The sequence below is a fragment of the Nerophis lumbriciformis genome, linkage group LG07 (assembly GCF_033978685.3).
Source record: "Nerophis lumbriciformis linkage group LG07, RoL_Nlum_v2.1, whole genome shotgun sequence".
Classification (NCBI taxonomy): domain Eukaryota; kingdom Metazoa; phylum Chordata; class Actinopteri; order Syngnathiformes; family Syngnathidae; genus Nerophis; species Nerophis lumbriciformis.
Genome location: NC_084554.2, coordinates 27352242 through 27369185, shown reverse-complemented (window position 1 = coordinate 27369185; position 16944 = coordinate 27352242). Strand labels below are relative to the sequence as shown.

At 36.9% G+C, this 16944-nt stretch overlaps 1 protein-coding gene across 7 annotated transcripts in view; it reads right to left on the bottom strand.

Annotated features, from left to right (window-relative positions):
• Positions 1-16944, bottom strand: part of ctnnd2a (catenin (cadherin-associated protein), delta 2a) — a 723152-nt gene that overhangs the window by 52996 nt on the left and 653212 nt on the right. For all 7 annotated transcript variants that reach the window (XM_061965552.2, XM_061965556.2, XM_061965554.2 and 4 more), the window contains exon 20: positions 3926-4175. In XM_061965552.2, the coding sequence (XP_061821536.2) occupies positions 3926-4175 (250 nt within the window). The remainder of the gene's footprint in view (positions 1-3925; positions 4176-16944) is intronic.

Here is a 16944-nt window from a genome sequence, read left to right as displayed (position 1 = left end):
ACATAAGGGTGTCCATATGTGCACTTAGCACCAGGACACCCTAGGCCGCAGTTCCATGATCGACTTTGTAGTTGTGTCATCGGATTTGCGGTCTCATGTTTTGGACACTCGGGTGAAGAGAGGGGCGGAGCTTTCTACCGATCACCACCTAAATAAAGTCCATGCACCGCTGTTGTGCTGGATTAATGAACCCCCTGACGGGAGTGTTATATCAACTAAAGCCCTCACTTCAACTTTCCACGTGCAAGATTGAATCTATTTAAAAAAGTGTAACCGAGGGTTTATAAATGTCGCCTATACTGTATGAAACTACAAAATAACAAACACGGAGGCTCCAGTTTACACGAGGACCACTTTATTTACCTTCTTTCAAAAACCTCCGCTCCACTCCGTGTCATCACTTCCGCTCTTAGCGCCTTCAAAATAAGAGTTTAAGGCATATACTGTATAACAGCGCATAACAGGAACTTAACATCACAAAGAGGAAAGCCCATGAAAATAGGTTACAAAAGTTATTTAATAAGAAGCCAAAAAGTGCAAAAACAATAATGTTTGTGTTGGAGGAGTTGTGAATTAGGTACACCTGCAGTCTGCAGGTGTACCTAATGTTGTGGCCGTGCAGTCATTCACAACTCCTCCAACACGAACATTATTGTTTTTGCACTTTTTGGCTTCTTATGAAATAACTTTTTTAAATAGATTCAATCTTGCACGTGGAAAGTTTAAGTGTGGGCTTTAGATGATATAACACTCCCGTCAGGGGGTGCAAATTTTACGGCGGGGGTGCAGGAGGCGGATTACTGCGAGCCTCAGCCAGTGCGTCTTTTGCAGCCGTTTTATGATCGCTCAGCACAAGAAATACGTTACACACATACAGTTGTTGACAAAATACACTGTACATTAAATACCTCAGCTAACTAAACTATGGAAATGTATAATATAATTCATATAGCAATACGGTCTCACTGCACAGCAGGCCAGCAGTTAGCCGAGTCCGCAATCCATGGTGAGGCACAAATGAGTGACGTGCCTCAACTGGCTGCTGTTCACCGCACCGTCTCTTCTCAGTATTTGAACGGCAAATGTGAAAATTCAGCGATTTTGAATAAAAATAATCTAAAACTGGTGAAGTTAAATGGAAAATAACTTTATAGTATAATCACTGGATACATTTAGCAATTTAAAAATTTTTTTTTTCTTTTTACATTTTTTTTCTTTCCATGATGGCAGGTGAGGCCCTGCCTCACCTGCCTCTAGTGACTGCACGTCACTGATATACATATGTATGTCAGTGTTTCCCCCAGAAAATGTGTTAGTTAAGGTGGTGTCTCTCCAGCGGACAGACCGGGGAAGGGGGTGGGTGGGTGTAAGGATCGGTGTAACTCGGCCTGTCGCCATCACGTCTCCACCTCGTCGCTGCCACCACAGCCTGGGGTGGCAATAGACTACAGACTGTGGTGAAGTTGGCCGGCTTCGTCGCGTTAAGAAGCCTAAAATTTTTGGTTGTGTTTTCCGCTCTATTTGCTGAATGGTGATATACGATATATATCTCGATATTTTTTCCGTAAAGTAAAAACAAAACAGTCCTAGTTACCTGAGATACTAAGTATGTCATTATTATGCCACATGCTGACATATGTTCAACTCATCGTGCTTAATTTATTACAGCATTTGGGAAGCCTGTAGTTGATTTTTATTATGTAAATGTTATATTTTTATCAACATGTGATAGCAGGGACCCTGCCATTCAAAACTAAGCTGCTACATTACTAATGATTAATGTAGCTGAAAAATAGTACAATAGCAATAGGAGAGACTATTCATCCCTGAACACCATGGAGTTCATGTAGGCTTTATGATGCAGTTACATTATTATATCAACTATCAGAGACAGAAACTCTTCATTTAACATAATGTCCTTTTTTGCTGCTTCAACAGAGCTTAATCAACACAGAAAAAGGTAAAGTGAAATAACTTAGCGGTAGAAAATGGATGGATGGATGGAAAAAACTTAGTTGTTAGTTGTAGGTCAATAATGCTCGTCTTTCTCTCAGACAGACAGGGCTTTGCTGTCCGTAACACACACGCACGCACGCACGCACGCACGCACGCACGCACGCACGCACGCACACACACACACACACACACACACACACAGCACAGTGAGCTAACGTTACGCTAAAAGCTAATTAGCCTTCACCTCAAGGACTGCGAGCGAGCTGAGCTGCCGCTTATGTTTCTAGAACGTCAACGGGCTCATAGTGATGTTTAGTCGTTGACTGGGAGGTGTTAATTATAATTTGGGGAGAGTCCGCTGCCTTATGCTCACCTGCTAAACACCTTTCTGCTCACCACGACGCAGGAGCACTGACTCCATACGCTCTGAATACACACTGCTGATTGGCTGTTACATGCTCTGAATATGCACTGCTGATTGGCTGTTACATGCTCTGAGTACACACTGCTGATTGGCTGTTACCGCTCTGCGTGTAACCAATCAGATGGTTCTGTGGGTGTTGGGTGCTGCAGAGACATACTGACAGAGACAGAGGCAGAACTAAGCGGTAGTTTAAGCGGTGGCTCTTTGTTGATACGACCTTAACAACAAAGCGCTGCGGGAAACCCTTTATGTATACATATATACATAAATACATTTATGTACAAATATATATATACAGTATATGTATACATATACATATATACATATATAGGTATATTTATACCTATATATGTATACATATACCTATATGTGTATATATACATCTATATGTATACATATTCATATGTATGAATACATATACATATACATGCATACATATACATACATATATACGTATACATATGTACGTATACATATACATATATTCGTGTATATATATGTATATGTATACATATATATATATATATATATATACATGTACATATATATAGATATACATATATACATGTATTTATATATATATATATATATATATACATATATACATGTACATATATATATACATATGCATATATATATATACACACACACACACACACACACACACACACACACACACACACACACACACACACACACACACACACACACACACACACACACACACACACACACACACACCCACTCACACACACACACACATTTATCCATATGTAAATATATATATATATACACATGTATATATTTACATATAACATTTATATGTGTGTATATTTTTTTATTTCAACAACTGCAAAGGATGTGCATTCAATGTTAAATGGTTTCCTAAATTGTAACTACTGCTTATAAAGTTGACATTTACTGTATACATATGTATTTATTTTTTGGTGACTGAAATATTAGAGAGAGAGACGTTAACATAGGATAAGGAGTATTTTTCTCAGTGCACCAATCTTAGGGAAGAACTATTAGCAGCTGATGACACTCGCTGAAGAGAAATTTGCACATTTCCTCCAGCCAGCGACTCATCCCTCTCTGTAATGACGCCTTACAGCATAGTTCCATGAATAGACTCTCTTTCACTTTCCTTAACAATAACTCAATGTTTGACCTCTGGTTGATGTCACCTATGGCAACACCCTGGCTTGCTGGTTGCCATAGCAGCAAGGAAAAACTGACACATCTTCCTTATTGGTGCTGTTTGTGGATGACTAGTTAAAGACAATAGTGATGGTTTATGAATGATGGTCACAACTGATACTACAGGTTTTAATAAACAGCGTGCTGTCTGAGTAATAGGAAAGAGCAGAAAACTCACTTGTTAGCCCCTCATCAAAAGGCTAATCAAGTGTAACCATGCTGTCTTTTATCCTGTCAAACAACACGCTCCTGTTGGTCTCAAGGGTTTCGAGAAACACCAAATACCAGGGTGACCTTTGCATCGAAGCGCATTAATGTTGATGGAGAGTTTAAGTCAACACTCACTTGTCTCCTTTACTCCGGGCGATGCCGATCAGTTTTTCGATGCCACCGGCGTCGCGAAGGGCTTTGGCGTTCTCCATGTTCTTGGTGATTACTTCATGTAGCGCGCAGCAGATGGCGGTGACAGTGTCGTCAGACATGGCCTTGCTGGGTGAGCCTGTAGTAGCAGAGGTGGCACTGCTGGTGGCATTGTTGTTACTGCTACTGCTGCTGCCTGGTAGCCGATGGATCAGATCTCTCATGGCGTATTTACCTGGAATAATGAAGAGTTTTTAGTTTTGTTTTATTTTTCATCAAATCAAACTTTATTTGTGGAGAACCTTTCATACATATGGAATGCAGCACAAAGGGCTTTATTTTGAAAAACATTTTAATAACAGTGCCCCTGGAATTTCAAATAGTCAACACCCACCCACATAGAGTAAAAATAACGTAAACACATTTATGTGAAGTTAAAAATAAGAGTATATAATACAATAAATACAATTAATAATACAATGCAATAAAATGTGTACAATTTGTAAATATTAAATACATGTAAATATTAAGTTAAAAAGGTAATCAAAAGAATGCATATAGACTTAGACTTAGACTTAGACAAACTTTAATGATCCACAAGGGAAATTGTTCAACACAGTAGCTCAGTTACAATGATGGAAAGTGTAAGGATGGAAAGGACAATGCAGGTATAGATAGACTAATATAGCGATAAAAAATCTAACATATATACGAATATATACATAATATGTGTACAGAATAATATATATACAGATATATTATATTATGTCTATAACATATATACAATATACAATGTATACAGCACATGTACAATATTACAGTATATACAGTATATGTGACAGCAGCAGCATAAAATAGAGAGTAGATCCAGCAGGAAATAGAAAATAGGCATTATAAACATTATAAACAAAGAGAAGTAGCTAACATGTCAGGTGTCAGGTAATAGGCAGATGTTATCTATTGCTGTTAAATGAAAGGTAATCAAAACTGGATAAAAATTGATGTAATGAAAAGAAAATAATAAAAATGTCAACCTGTGGGAGGACAGCTTGTTAAAATATTAACTTAGCGGTGATCACTTTTCATGTTGTGTTCACACAATTCTACCTACCTTTTTTTTTTACACTATATTTATATATATATATATATATATATATATATATATATATATATATATATATATATATATATATATATATATATATATATATATATATAAGCTGAACACAATTCACAATTCTACCTACCTTTTTTTTTTTTTACTATATATATATATATTTTTACTATATATATATATTTACTATATATATATATTTACTATATATATATATATATATATATATATTTACTATATATATATATATATATATATATATATATATATATACATTTTTGCATGATTTTCAGTAATTTCCAGTGTTCATTTTGCATCTGGGCAAACGAAGAATTGCCCAACTTACGAGTTTAAAGGGAAATTGTACTTATTTTTTTATTTTATCTACCATCCACAATCCTAATGTGAGACGGAACACACCTGTCTTTCCCTTTTCTGTGCAATCTAAATAGTGAAACACTACTCACAAGAGGTGTTAAACAATGCAGGTAATGAGCATATGATCCATTCCGCTTATACAGCCCTCTAAAAACCTTATTTTATACACCGTATTTTTTGGACTATGAGGCGCACTTAAAATCCTTTCATTTTCATAAAAATCAAAAGTGTACCTAATAATCGCACCTAATGTACGGATAATTTCTGGTTGTGCTTACCAACCTCAAAGCAATTGTATTTGGTACATGGTATAATGATAAGTGTGACCAGTAGATGGCAGTCACACATAAGAGATACGTGTGGATTGCAAATGTATGCATGTTCAATAAATTAAACCAGCAAGTACCAGTAAGCAAGCAACACCAAATCTTTAAGGTTTAATTGAGAATATCAATCAATCAATCAAAGTTTATTTATATAGCCCTTAATCACAAGTGTGCCAAAGGGCTGCACAAGCCACAGCGACATCCTCGGCTTAGATCCCACATCAGGGCAAGAAAAAAACTCAACCCAATGGGATACAATGAGAAACCTTGGAGGGGACCCCCCCTGGGCGACCGGTGCAATGACGTTGAGTGGATATATAACATATATAACATTACACATGGCGCTCAAAAATATGTCAAAATGCTTTAGTATGACTTTGGTAAGCTATGAAGCCGCACTACTTGATGGAACACAGAGCAATAAGGTTAATGTAGTCAGACGTACTGTGCTTCAACATACGCATATTAGTATGGTGTGTGTGTGTATAAGGACCCAAAATTGGCACCTTTTAGGAGACATATTATCTGGCGTTTTGTTGTGACCTTTTATGCTAAACCAACTTTTCTTACCTATTGGTATCTGCTAAAATAGTGTACAGTTCTCACTTCTGTCAGTAAACTCGCTATTGAAGCCGGTACAACAAAGATGACAGGGAGAAGACGCTGTCGAATAAAACCGCCCACAAAACGGTGCATCATGAAGAGACGGTCAGAAAGTGGCTTGAAGATGGTCAGTAGAACAAAATCTTTGCAACATTTTGACCAAACAACCACCATTACATGTGACCACAAGGAAGTGTTTTAAATGTAGATAAAAAAACATGTGACCCCTTTAATGCGCCTTAAAATCCGGTGCACCTTTTGTATGAATATAGACCTGAATAGACCCGCTCAACGGCAGTACCCCTTGTAACCCGGTGCGCCCTATGGTCCAAAAAATATGGTAATTCCTGTAAGTATGTAATGTATTAACAGGAACATTCATAATAATGTGCAATATTTACAATATTTTGGTCATTTTAAGCATTACCGAAACTTCTCTCTTAGACGCACTGATTCCACAGAGCGCATGGCAGCTGTAGCGTTTGGCGCTATGTGCTAAATTAGTGGTGTCCAAACTACGGCCCGAGGGCCAAGTGCGGCCTGCCGGCGTCTTCAATTTGGCCCGCGAGACGTCAATAATTTAACAAACAATCTGGGCTGCGGGGTGTTTTAAAATCATTTTAAAATGTGTCAATCTGGTGGCTGCAAATTTGTTGCTATTTTGTGGACATATTGAGTAATTGAGGTCAATGCCCATGAATTGGCTTTCAACACAGCATTTACCTCTATGACCCAATCCAAACAACCATCAAGGCGCAAAAAAAAAATAAAAATGCAACCAACACAAAACACACATGGTCACATACTGTATATACTTGCTCACTGACATTTGTAGATGTTAGAAAAAAAAACGTCCAAGCAACATAACAAAATCTAAATTATACCCATTTAAATCCATTATAATGCATGATGGGAAAAATGCAAAAGACTCTGTCCACACTTATCCATGTTTGCCGCATTTCAGTTGCTTGATATTTCTGATTTATTACAAAACTTTAAGAAGAACGTTAAGTGAACAAGTTGGGGGTCAAACTCATAATAGATAATTATATATATAAATAAATAATAAATAAAAAAATGAAAAAAATAAATAAATAAAAATAAATAAATAAATATATATATACCAGTATATATATATATATATCTCCATTATATATCCAATGTGTTATACAATCGTATATTTCCATCCATCCATCCATCCATCCATCCATCCATCCATTTTCTACCGCTTGTCCCTTTCGGGGTCGCGGGGGGTTCTGGAGCCCATCTCAGTTGCATTCGGGCGGAAGGCGGGGTACACCCTGGACAAGTCGCTGCCTCATCGCGAGGCCAACACAGATAAACAACATTCACACTCACATTCACTCACTAGGACCAATTTTAGTGTTGTATCACCAGGTGCATGTCTTTGGAGGTGGGAGGAAGCCGGAGTACCAGGAAGGAACCCACGCAGTCATGGGTAGAACATGCAAACTCCACACAGAAAAGCCCCGGGACCCGAGATCAAACCCAGGACCTTCGTATTGTGAGGCACATACACTAACCCCTGTTCCACCATGCGGCCCATATATATATCCATTATGTATATATTTAGTTACTTTACATGTAGTAGATATTGCCCACAATATCTAATGTGGGCAATTTTTTTTAGCCCACGTTTGTGACACCGAGGACGTTGTAGCTTGGATGGTAGAGCGGCCTGATGGTTCCAGGTTTGATCACAGCTTCTGCCATCCAAGTCACGTCTGTTCTTTCCTTGGGCAAGACACTTCACCCTCCGCTTTCACTGGAATGCCGACTGATTGGATGGTTGTATCTTTCAGCACCAGACTTGTGCTCTCCTCAAGCTGCTAAGATCAGAATAATTCTCACTCATCAGACAAAGATAAACTGTTTCCTAGCGATGTTGCGGTGGTCTTATGCTGCCTTCCATTTGTTAGGATCCTATGATGGGCCATATGGTATCAGGTAGGTCGTGTGTGGATTTTCAAAGTTGACCAACACACAATCCTTCTTTTGCATTCTTGACAATACTCCCTGTCCTTTCTCTGCTGTGTTTGATGCCCACAAACTCTGCCTTGTGACAGATATCTGTACAAATCTACTGTATTTTTCCTGTTATTGATGCTGCCCCACCGTGGATCATGGAGAATTTGTAAGTGGTTAACACATCAGAAGAGTTTTGCCGAATCAAAAAGTACCGCAAACCATTATAACTAACACTTTTTTGATTTGTAATATTTCCCTGAGACTTAAATCAGAAAAGTGCTGTGAAGGAAATTTCACAAGTTAACAGATCCTTTGAGTGTCTAAGTAATAAAGCAAACGTCTTGCACAGTGAGTGAGTGCTTGGATGACTCCATAAAGCTTTGGCTTTAGAGGGCACGCTGTAAATCCTCTCACACGGACGCATTAACGCCCATGCTTGGAATGCAATAAAAAGGTTGTCTTGTGATATTTCAGTGAATAGGCTGGCATATGAAAAAAAAACAACATTGAAAGGCTGAGCTGCTGGAGTAATTAAGGAGGTGCAGGAGATGCTGTGAGATAGCAAAAAAAAAAAAAAAAAAGCCAGAGAGACGTTGTAGAGCAGATTGGAGTAATTATATGGTGTGGTGTGAAAACATGTTAGATCTAAAGACCAGCAAGACCATATCATGAGAGTTATCCAAACTTTCAATACAACACATCATGTAATATGATTTGCACTCTCAAAATATAGGTAAGAATAATAATAAAGTTAAAATTAAAGTACCAATGATTGTCACACGCACACTAGGTGTGGTGAAAGTTGTCCTCTGCATTTGACCCATCCAATTGCTCACCCCCTGGGAGGTGAGGGGAGCAGTGGGCAGCAGCAGTGGCCTAACTTTTGGTGATTTAACCCCCAATTCCAACCCTTGATGCTGAGTGCCAAGGAGGGAGGTAATGGGTCCCATTTTTATAGTCTTTGCTATGACTCGATAGGGACAAGTGTTAGAAACTGGATGGATGGATGAATAGGAGGGTTTGCGTGTGGAATTGATTGTCGTTTGATAACGTCTTCAAGCAATTGAAAAAAAATGGAGAACACTACCGTACTTAGTACGTGGAGAAACTGTTGATTCAGTTTCAATTTCCGTATTTTTCAGATTTTTAAGCCTCTATTTTTTTTCCTACTCTTTGAACCCTGTGGCTTATAAAAAGGTGCGGCTAATTTATGGATTTTTCTTTGCTAACGACCATAATGTTTTGTATTCGGCAAATAAAACAACACCGACAGAGACACTGAAAAGGTGTGTTATTGTTTGTGGTATGGAAGCTATCTTTTGGACGGGTTCGCTCAAGGATGCGGGTTGAAAAAGTACTTCCTGTTTTGTGCCTTGAACCGGAAATATATCCTGTTTCGTCTACTATTCGTCTATAGCGTTTCTGCTCGAAAGGATTCCTCATTCATCACTTCAAGCAACATTTGTGGCTTCGTTCGCATTAGCTAATATGCTAGCAAGTTTACAAGTGTCTGTGTTAGAATTATTGACGTACAATGGCATTCTTTGTGTATTGTATAGTTTTGTAAATTCCCCAAAACGTCACCGGGGACTTATTGAGTCTGTTTGGCTGATTGCAGAGCTAGCTTCCGCAGCTATTGGTTCCATGACAATAACTTCTGTTTTGTTTGACCATCCGTTTTGCTGCCATGTGGTGCTACCATTTTGAAACAATTAAGGTATGTAAATAAACATTTACAAACTGTTTCGCAACAGTATATATCTGCTGCTTATTAATATATCCATCCATCCATTTACTACCACGTATTCCCTTCGGGGTCGCGGGGGGCGCTGGAGCCTATCTCAGCTACAATCGGGCGGAAGGCGGGGTACACCCTGGACAAGTCGCCACCTCATCGCAGGGCCAACACAAATAGACAGACAACATTCACACTCACATTCACACACTAGGGCCAATTTTAGTGTTGCCTATCAACCTATCCCCAGGTGCATGTCTTTTGGAGGTATATATATATATATATATATATATATATATATTTTTTTTTTTTTTTAGACTTCCTTTTTATTGTCATTCAAATTTGAACTTTACAGTACAGATAAGAACGAAATGTTGTTGCATTAGCTCATGGTAGTGCAGGATAAAAAAGCAATAAGGTGCATATATGAATAAATAAATAGGTTACTGTACAGATAAATATATTGCACTTTTTCATATGCATCCACGTTTATGGATATGTGTTATATTTTCTTTTTTAATCTAGCGAGTTAACGTAAAAATATTAATTTATTCTAAAATTTGGTGGGTGCGGCTTGAGTATCGGTGCGCTCTATAGCCCATGACGTACGATAGTTTGTAGTCTAAAGAAGACCAACATGATGCTATGGCCACTGCTCTAAGAAGCATTATCCTGCTTAATAAACCAATGACATGGAAACAGGAGTTCACAACATAAGATTTTAAAACACTTAAATATTTATTTTCTCTGTAATCGGTCCTGGAAAGTCCATCTTTGTCCATCTATATTATCAATGCCCGGACATTTTTGACATATGATCCATTCATTTGGTAATGTTTAGAAAAACTGTTCTTTTTTGGGTCTAACGCAAGCCTTAGAAATGTACTGAAATATTTAATAATACTTTAGGGATGTAACGATTACCGGGATTAATGATAAACTAACTCTCTCAGTTCAGTTTTACTGTTTTTACTGTTTTTGATAACCACACTTTGATAAACTTACGGAACGGTAGGGATACCTTTCGCATCTTGAATCAATATGATACCAATTACTGGTACCTTGAAATTGATATCGGTACTCAACAGTACCAACTTTCAGTACTTATATGTGTGTTCAAAAGTGGTAATAAATGTTAATTGTTTAAAAATACATCAATTTTTTTATTTAACACTAAGCTGTGTTGTCCAGTTAATACAGTGCTGTACTGTACTTTTGCATGCAGTTGCAGTTCCATGTCGTGTTTAGTGTTGCCTTAGCCAGGAAGTAGCCTTTGCCATTAAGTTGAATTTGCCAGTCTTTCCTATTGTTGAGCCTACAATGTGTTTAAAATGTAATTATTGTACTTATTACACACCAGCTGTTTGGTTGTAACTTGTATCTTAGTTGATAGGTGCTGAAATTGTCATGTAAAATTGGTAATGCTAATTGGGAGCATATATGTGGCAAATCCAATATAAATTACCATCAGGTGTATTTTGAAATGTAGCCTTACTGTACTTTTGAGCGCCGTTTTCTTGCTTCTTTGGCATAGGACATTGCAACTTTACCTAAAGTACGGATGAGTTCGCTCTGAGTGCTTTACTGCTTGTTTCCCTGCTTGCGCCGGTGCGAGTCAGCAACCAGACATGATGTCACTTGCAACAAAGGTATCGATATAGGCACCGTTTAATTTGACGTGAATCAGTACCCAATAGTACAGACGGGCTTCGGTCGGTAACTATATACCGTATTTTTCGGACTATAAGTCGCAGTTTTTTTCATAGTTTCATAGCTCCAGTGCGATTTATATATGTTTTTTTCCTTCTTTATTATGCATTTTTGGCAGGTGCGATTTATACTCCGGTGCGACTTATACTCCGAAAATTCGGTGAGTACGGAATTCTGTACCCATCCCGACTGGCCGGTAATAATAAACATTACCTGGAGAAACTAGTTAGCATGCTAATCGCTAGCTAGCTTTAATGCCAACATGAATACAAGACTAACATTTTTCCCCATTGCAAACGTCATATTTCAATCTAAACATGCATATACAGTACATATTGTTGTCTGAGAAACTAAGCCATCCAATTGCGTCAATTTAACCTGCAGCCTGTGCCCTCTGAAGAGCCAGACACAGAGGTCGGCCATGTCTACAACAGTAAGTGAACCGGTGTGACATCACATACACCGGACGTGCAAACCCTGTTTTGCCTTCATCAATAATAAATACTCTAAAACCTTCACAAATTACTACGAAAGAAGATAAACATATTTAAACACGCAAATAATAATAATATGGGCATACTTGCCAACCTTGAGACCTCCGATTTCGGGAGGTGGGGGGCGGGGAGGTGGTGACGGGGGGCGTGGTTGGGGGCGTGGTTAAGAGGGGAGGAGTATATTTACAGCTAGAATTCACCAAGTCAAGTATTTCATATATATATATATATATATATATATATATATATATATATATATATATATATATATATATATATATATATATAAAAAAAATACTTGACGAAATACTAAGTCAAGTATTTCATATATATATATATATATATATATATATATATATATATATATATATATATATATATTATACATATATATATATATGTATGTATATATATATATATATATATATATATATATATATATATATATAAAAGAAATACTTGACTTTCAGTGAATTCTAGCTATAAATTTATATTTATTTTACTATATATATATATATATATATATAAGAAATACTTGACTTTCAGTGAATTCTAGCTATAAATGTACATTTATTTTATTATATATATATATATATATATATATATATATATATATATATATATATATATATACATATACATATATATATTTTTATATATATATATATATATATATATATATATATATATGAATTTCGGTAGAAAATTTGTCCTGGGAGGTTTTCGGGAGAGGCGCTGAATTTCGGGAGTCTCCCGGAAAATCCGGGAGGGTTGGCAAGTATGAATATGTGTCATATGAAACCAGAACAATATCTAATGTTTTTTTCTGCTTTTTTCTTCTTAATGCTGCACACATTTTAGCTTTCAACATTTCTGATGTTGGAGTTCAGTATGTAACATTTAATACACTTTTGAGATAAGAATTTAATTTAACATTCAAGCTACTCCAGGTCCACTATTACACCCAATTGACTTTTTTTTATTGAAGGTATAGCAGTAATATGTGTCCATAGAGTCTGTTTATGAACAGCAAAAGTGAGAAAAATCTCTCCTCACTTGTTTGCTCCATTTTTTAGAAAAGACACATTCAAATGGCTTTTGAATTTTCAGGTTTTTACAACATCATGAACATGAATCAAACATGAACTATACCCCACCTCTCGTTAGATGACTCCACCATGTGGACAGGCCTGCCAGTTCAGAGACAGTTTTGTTATAAAGCAGGCTTCGCTACACATGCTAAAACAAAGCCTGTAGCTATGCCATTTCTGCACCAGTCAGCTACAAAGGAGACAGGACATAAATGTGTGTAGAACATATGTACAGTAAAGAAATGTCATGTATTCTGTGGATGAGTACTCCAATAATAGGTCAGTCTGTCCTCTAGACCGGTGTTTTTCAACCTTTTTTGAGCCAAGGCACATTTTTTGCGTTGAAAAAATCCGGAGGCACACCACCAGCAGAAATCATTAAAAGACGAAACACAGTTGACAGTAAAAAGTTTAAAGTCAATTGTTGGGTATGACTTTAAACCATAACCAAGCGTGCATCAATGTTGCTCTTGTCTCAAAGTAGGTGTACTGTCACCACCTGTCACATCACACCCTGACTTACTTTGAGTTTTTTGCTGTTTTCCTACGTGTAGTGTTTTAGTTCTTGTCTTGCGCTCCTAATTTGGTGGCTTTTTCTCTTTTTTTGGTATTTTCCTGTAGCAGTTTCATGTCTTCCTTGACCGCTATTCCCCACACCTGCTTTGTTTTAGCAATCAAGAATATTTCAGTTGTTTTTATCCTTCTTTGTGGGGACATTGTTGATTGTCATGTCATGTTCGGATGTACTTTATGGACACCGTCTTTGCCCCACAGTAAGTCTTTGCTGTCGTCCAGCATTCTGTTTTTGTTTACTTTGTAGCCAGTTCAGTTTTAGTTTTCTTCTGCATAGCCTTCCCTAAGCTTCAATGCCTTTTCTTAGGGGCACTCACTTTTTGTTTATTTTTGGTTTAAGCATTAGACACCTTTTTACCTGCACACTGCCTCCCGCTGTTCCCGACAACTACAACGCAAATAGCTACCGGCTACCACCTACTGATATGGAAGAGTATTACACGGTTACTCTGCCGAGCTCTAGACAGCACCGACACTCAACAACAACACATAATGTGCAGACTATAATTACTGGTTTGCAAAAAATATTTTTAACCCAAATAAGTGAAACTAGATGATCTCCTACGGCACACCAGACTGTATCTCACGGCAGCACACTAGTGTGTCGCGGCACAGTGGTTGAAAAACACTGCTCTAGACATGTGTTTCTGATGCAAAGTACATCAACTTTTGAAGCAGTCCACAAAAACTGCCACGTTGGGCACTTGAAGTCACCGTCTGCCTCCAAACTATCCTCAACGGATAATTGTGAGGGCCGAAAGCAGAAGTTGTGCTATAAGTGCTTCATCCTCAAGTGGACACTTCAAATCTGCTCTGCCTGAATTGAAATCTCCCCACAAAGCACTCCAATACTTGAGAGCTTTAAAGCAAATTATAAAAGCAAATATCTCTGAGGATATTTCTATAATGTGGTGCTTGAAAAGGCTTCTGCTTTTTTTAGGATTGAGTTTTATAGAATTACATTGAAATATTTAAACTTAATTGACGTGGCAGGATTTAGACATGGACGCCAATGTGAAGGGAAGAAATAGCACAGAGCGCCAACATATGACTATATTTATACAAAATGATAGAATACATATGACTATATTTACAACACAAGACCTCAGTTCAGCAAACCAAGGACTCATCAGTTTTTTTTCCATTTTCCATGGCTTTTTTTGCAAGACATATTCCAAAAGAGGGAGGAACCTCAACAACGGTTATTAAGAAAATAATAAATTAAAACTTCACTTGTTATCAATGTTAGTGCTTGTTGCTTCACATAATAATACAGAAAACAACAAATATAGCAATAACACTTATAATGATGACATATTACATTAAAATATCTACTCATGGTTTAATTGTTTGAAATTAAATTATATGTACACATATTTTTACTAGTGGCAGGAAAAATGTAATAAATCAGAGATGATGTGATTGATTCATTAATTGCAATATCCATCCATCCATCCATTTTCTGCCTCTTGTCTCTTTCGGGGTCGCGGGGGGTGCTGGAGCCTATCTCAGCTGCATTCGGGCGGAAGGCGGCGTACTCCCTGGACAAGTCGCCACCTCATCACAGGACCAACACAGATAGACAGACAACATTCACACTCACGCTCACACACTAGGGCCAATTAATCCTATTTAAATTGTAAACTAACCTTTAATGCAATAATCCAATCAAAACATAACTAAATCAGTTATTAGGCATACACAAACTCACATGAAAAACACAAAGAATGTTTATTGGAATGCAGATATAGAAATTGCAATTAAAAGGGTATTATTTCTCCTTCCCTGTATTTAATGATTTAAACAGAATTACACATTAAATTATTGGACCAAAGACTTAGTTAAACAGTTAAAAAAAGTTAATAAAAGGTAAAAACTTTGTATTAACTGTGTTTAACTTCTTTTTACATATGTATGACCTGTTATGACCTGACCTGATGTTTTAAAATTGTTTTAAAGTCTTAATAAAAATAATATTACACTTGTATGACAATTACAATGTTTTAAATTGCCAGTACTAGGGATGTCCGATAATGGCTTTTTGCCGATATCCGATATTCCTATATTGTCCAACTCTTTAGTTACCGATACTGATATCAACCGATACCGATATCAACCGATATATGCAGTCGTGGAATTGACACATTATTATGCCTAATTTGGACAACCAGGTATAGTGAAGATAAGGTACTTTTTAAAAAAAGTAATAAAATAAGATAAATAAATTAAAAACATTTTCTTAAATAAAAAAGAAAGTAAACCAATATAAAAACAGTTACATAGAAACTAGTAATTAATGAAAATTAAATGTTAAAGGTTAGTACTATTAGTGGACCAGCAGCACGCACAACCATGTGTGCTTACGGACATACATGTATCCCTTGCAGACTGTATTGATATATATTAATATATAATGTAGGAACCAGAACATTAATAACAGAAATAAACAACCCTTTTGTGTGAATGAGTGTGAATGAGTGTAAATGGCGGAGGAAGGTTTTTTGGGTTGGTGCACTAATTGTAAATGTATCTTGTGTTTTTTATGTTGATTTAATAAAAATAAAATAAAATAAAAAATAAAAAAGAGAAAAAAACCGATACCGATAATTTCCGATAATACATTTTAACGCATTTATCGGCCGATAATATCGGCCAGTACAAATACAAGTGTTTCAATGGTTTGACGCTGTAACTGGTACCTCAACTTAAGAGTGTTTTGAGATAAGAGCGTTGTTATGCTTTAAGTTACAAGCATCCCCGCCGTTATGAGCCCAGTAAGATCCGCCAAAATTATCTGGACTTACTGGCTAGCATTAGCTTCTAGTGTTAATTTTCTTGACTACAATTGTTCGTCTTCGTTGTCGTCAACGACCCATTTTCCTTTTGAGTAAATTAGGATGATAACAACTCAAAACAAATGCACGTTGACTAAAATAATGATAACATTAATTGACAATTCAGTCAATAAACAAAAATGAGACGATAATGATG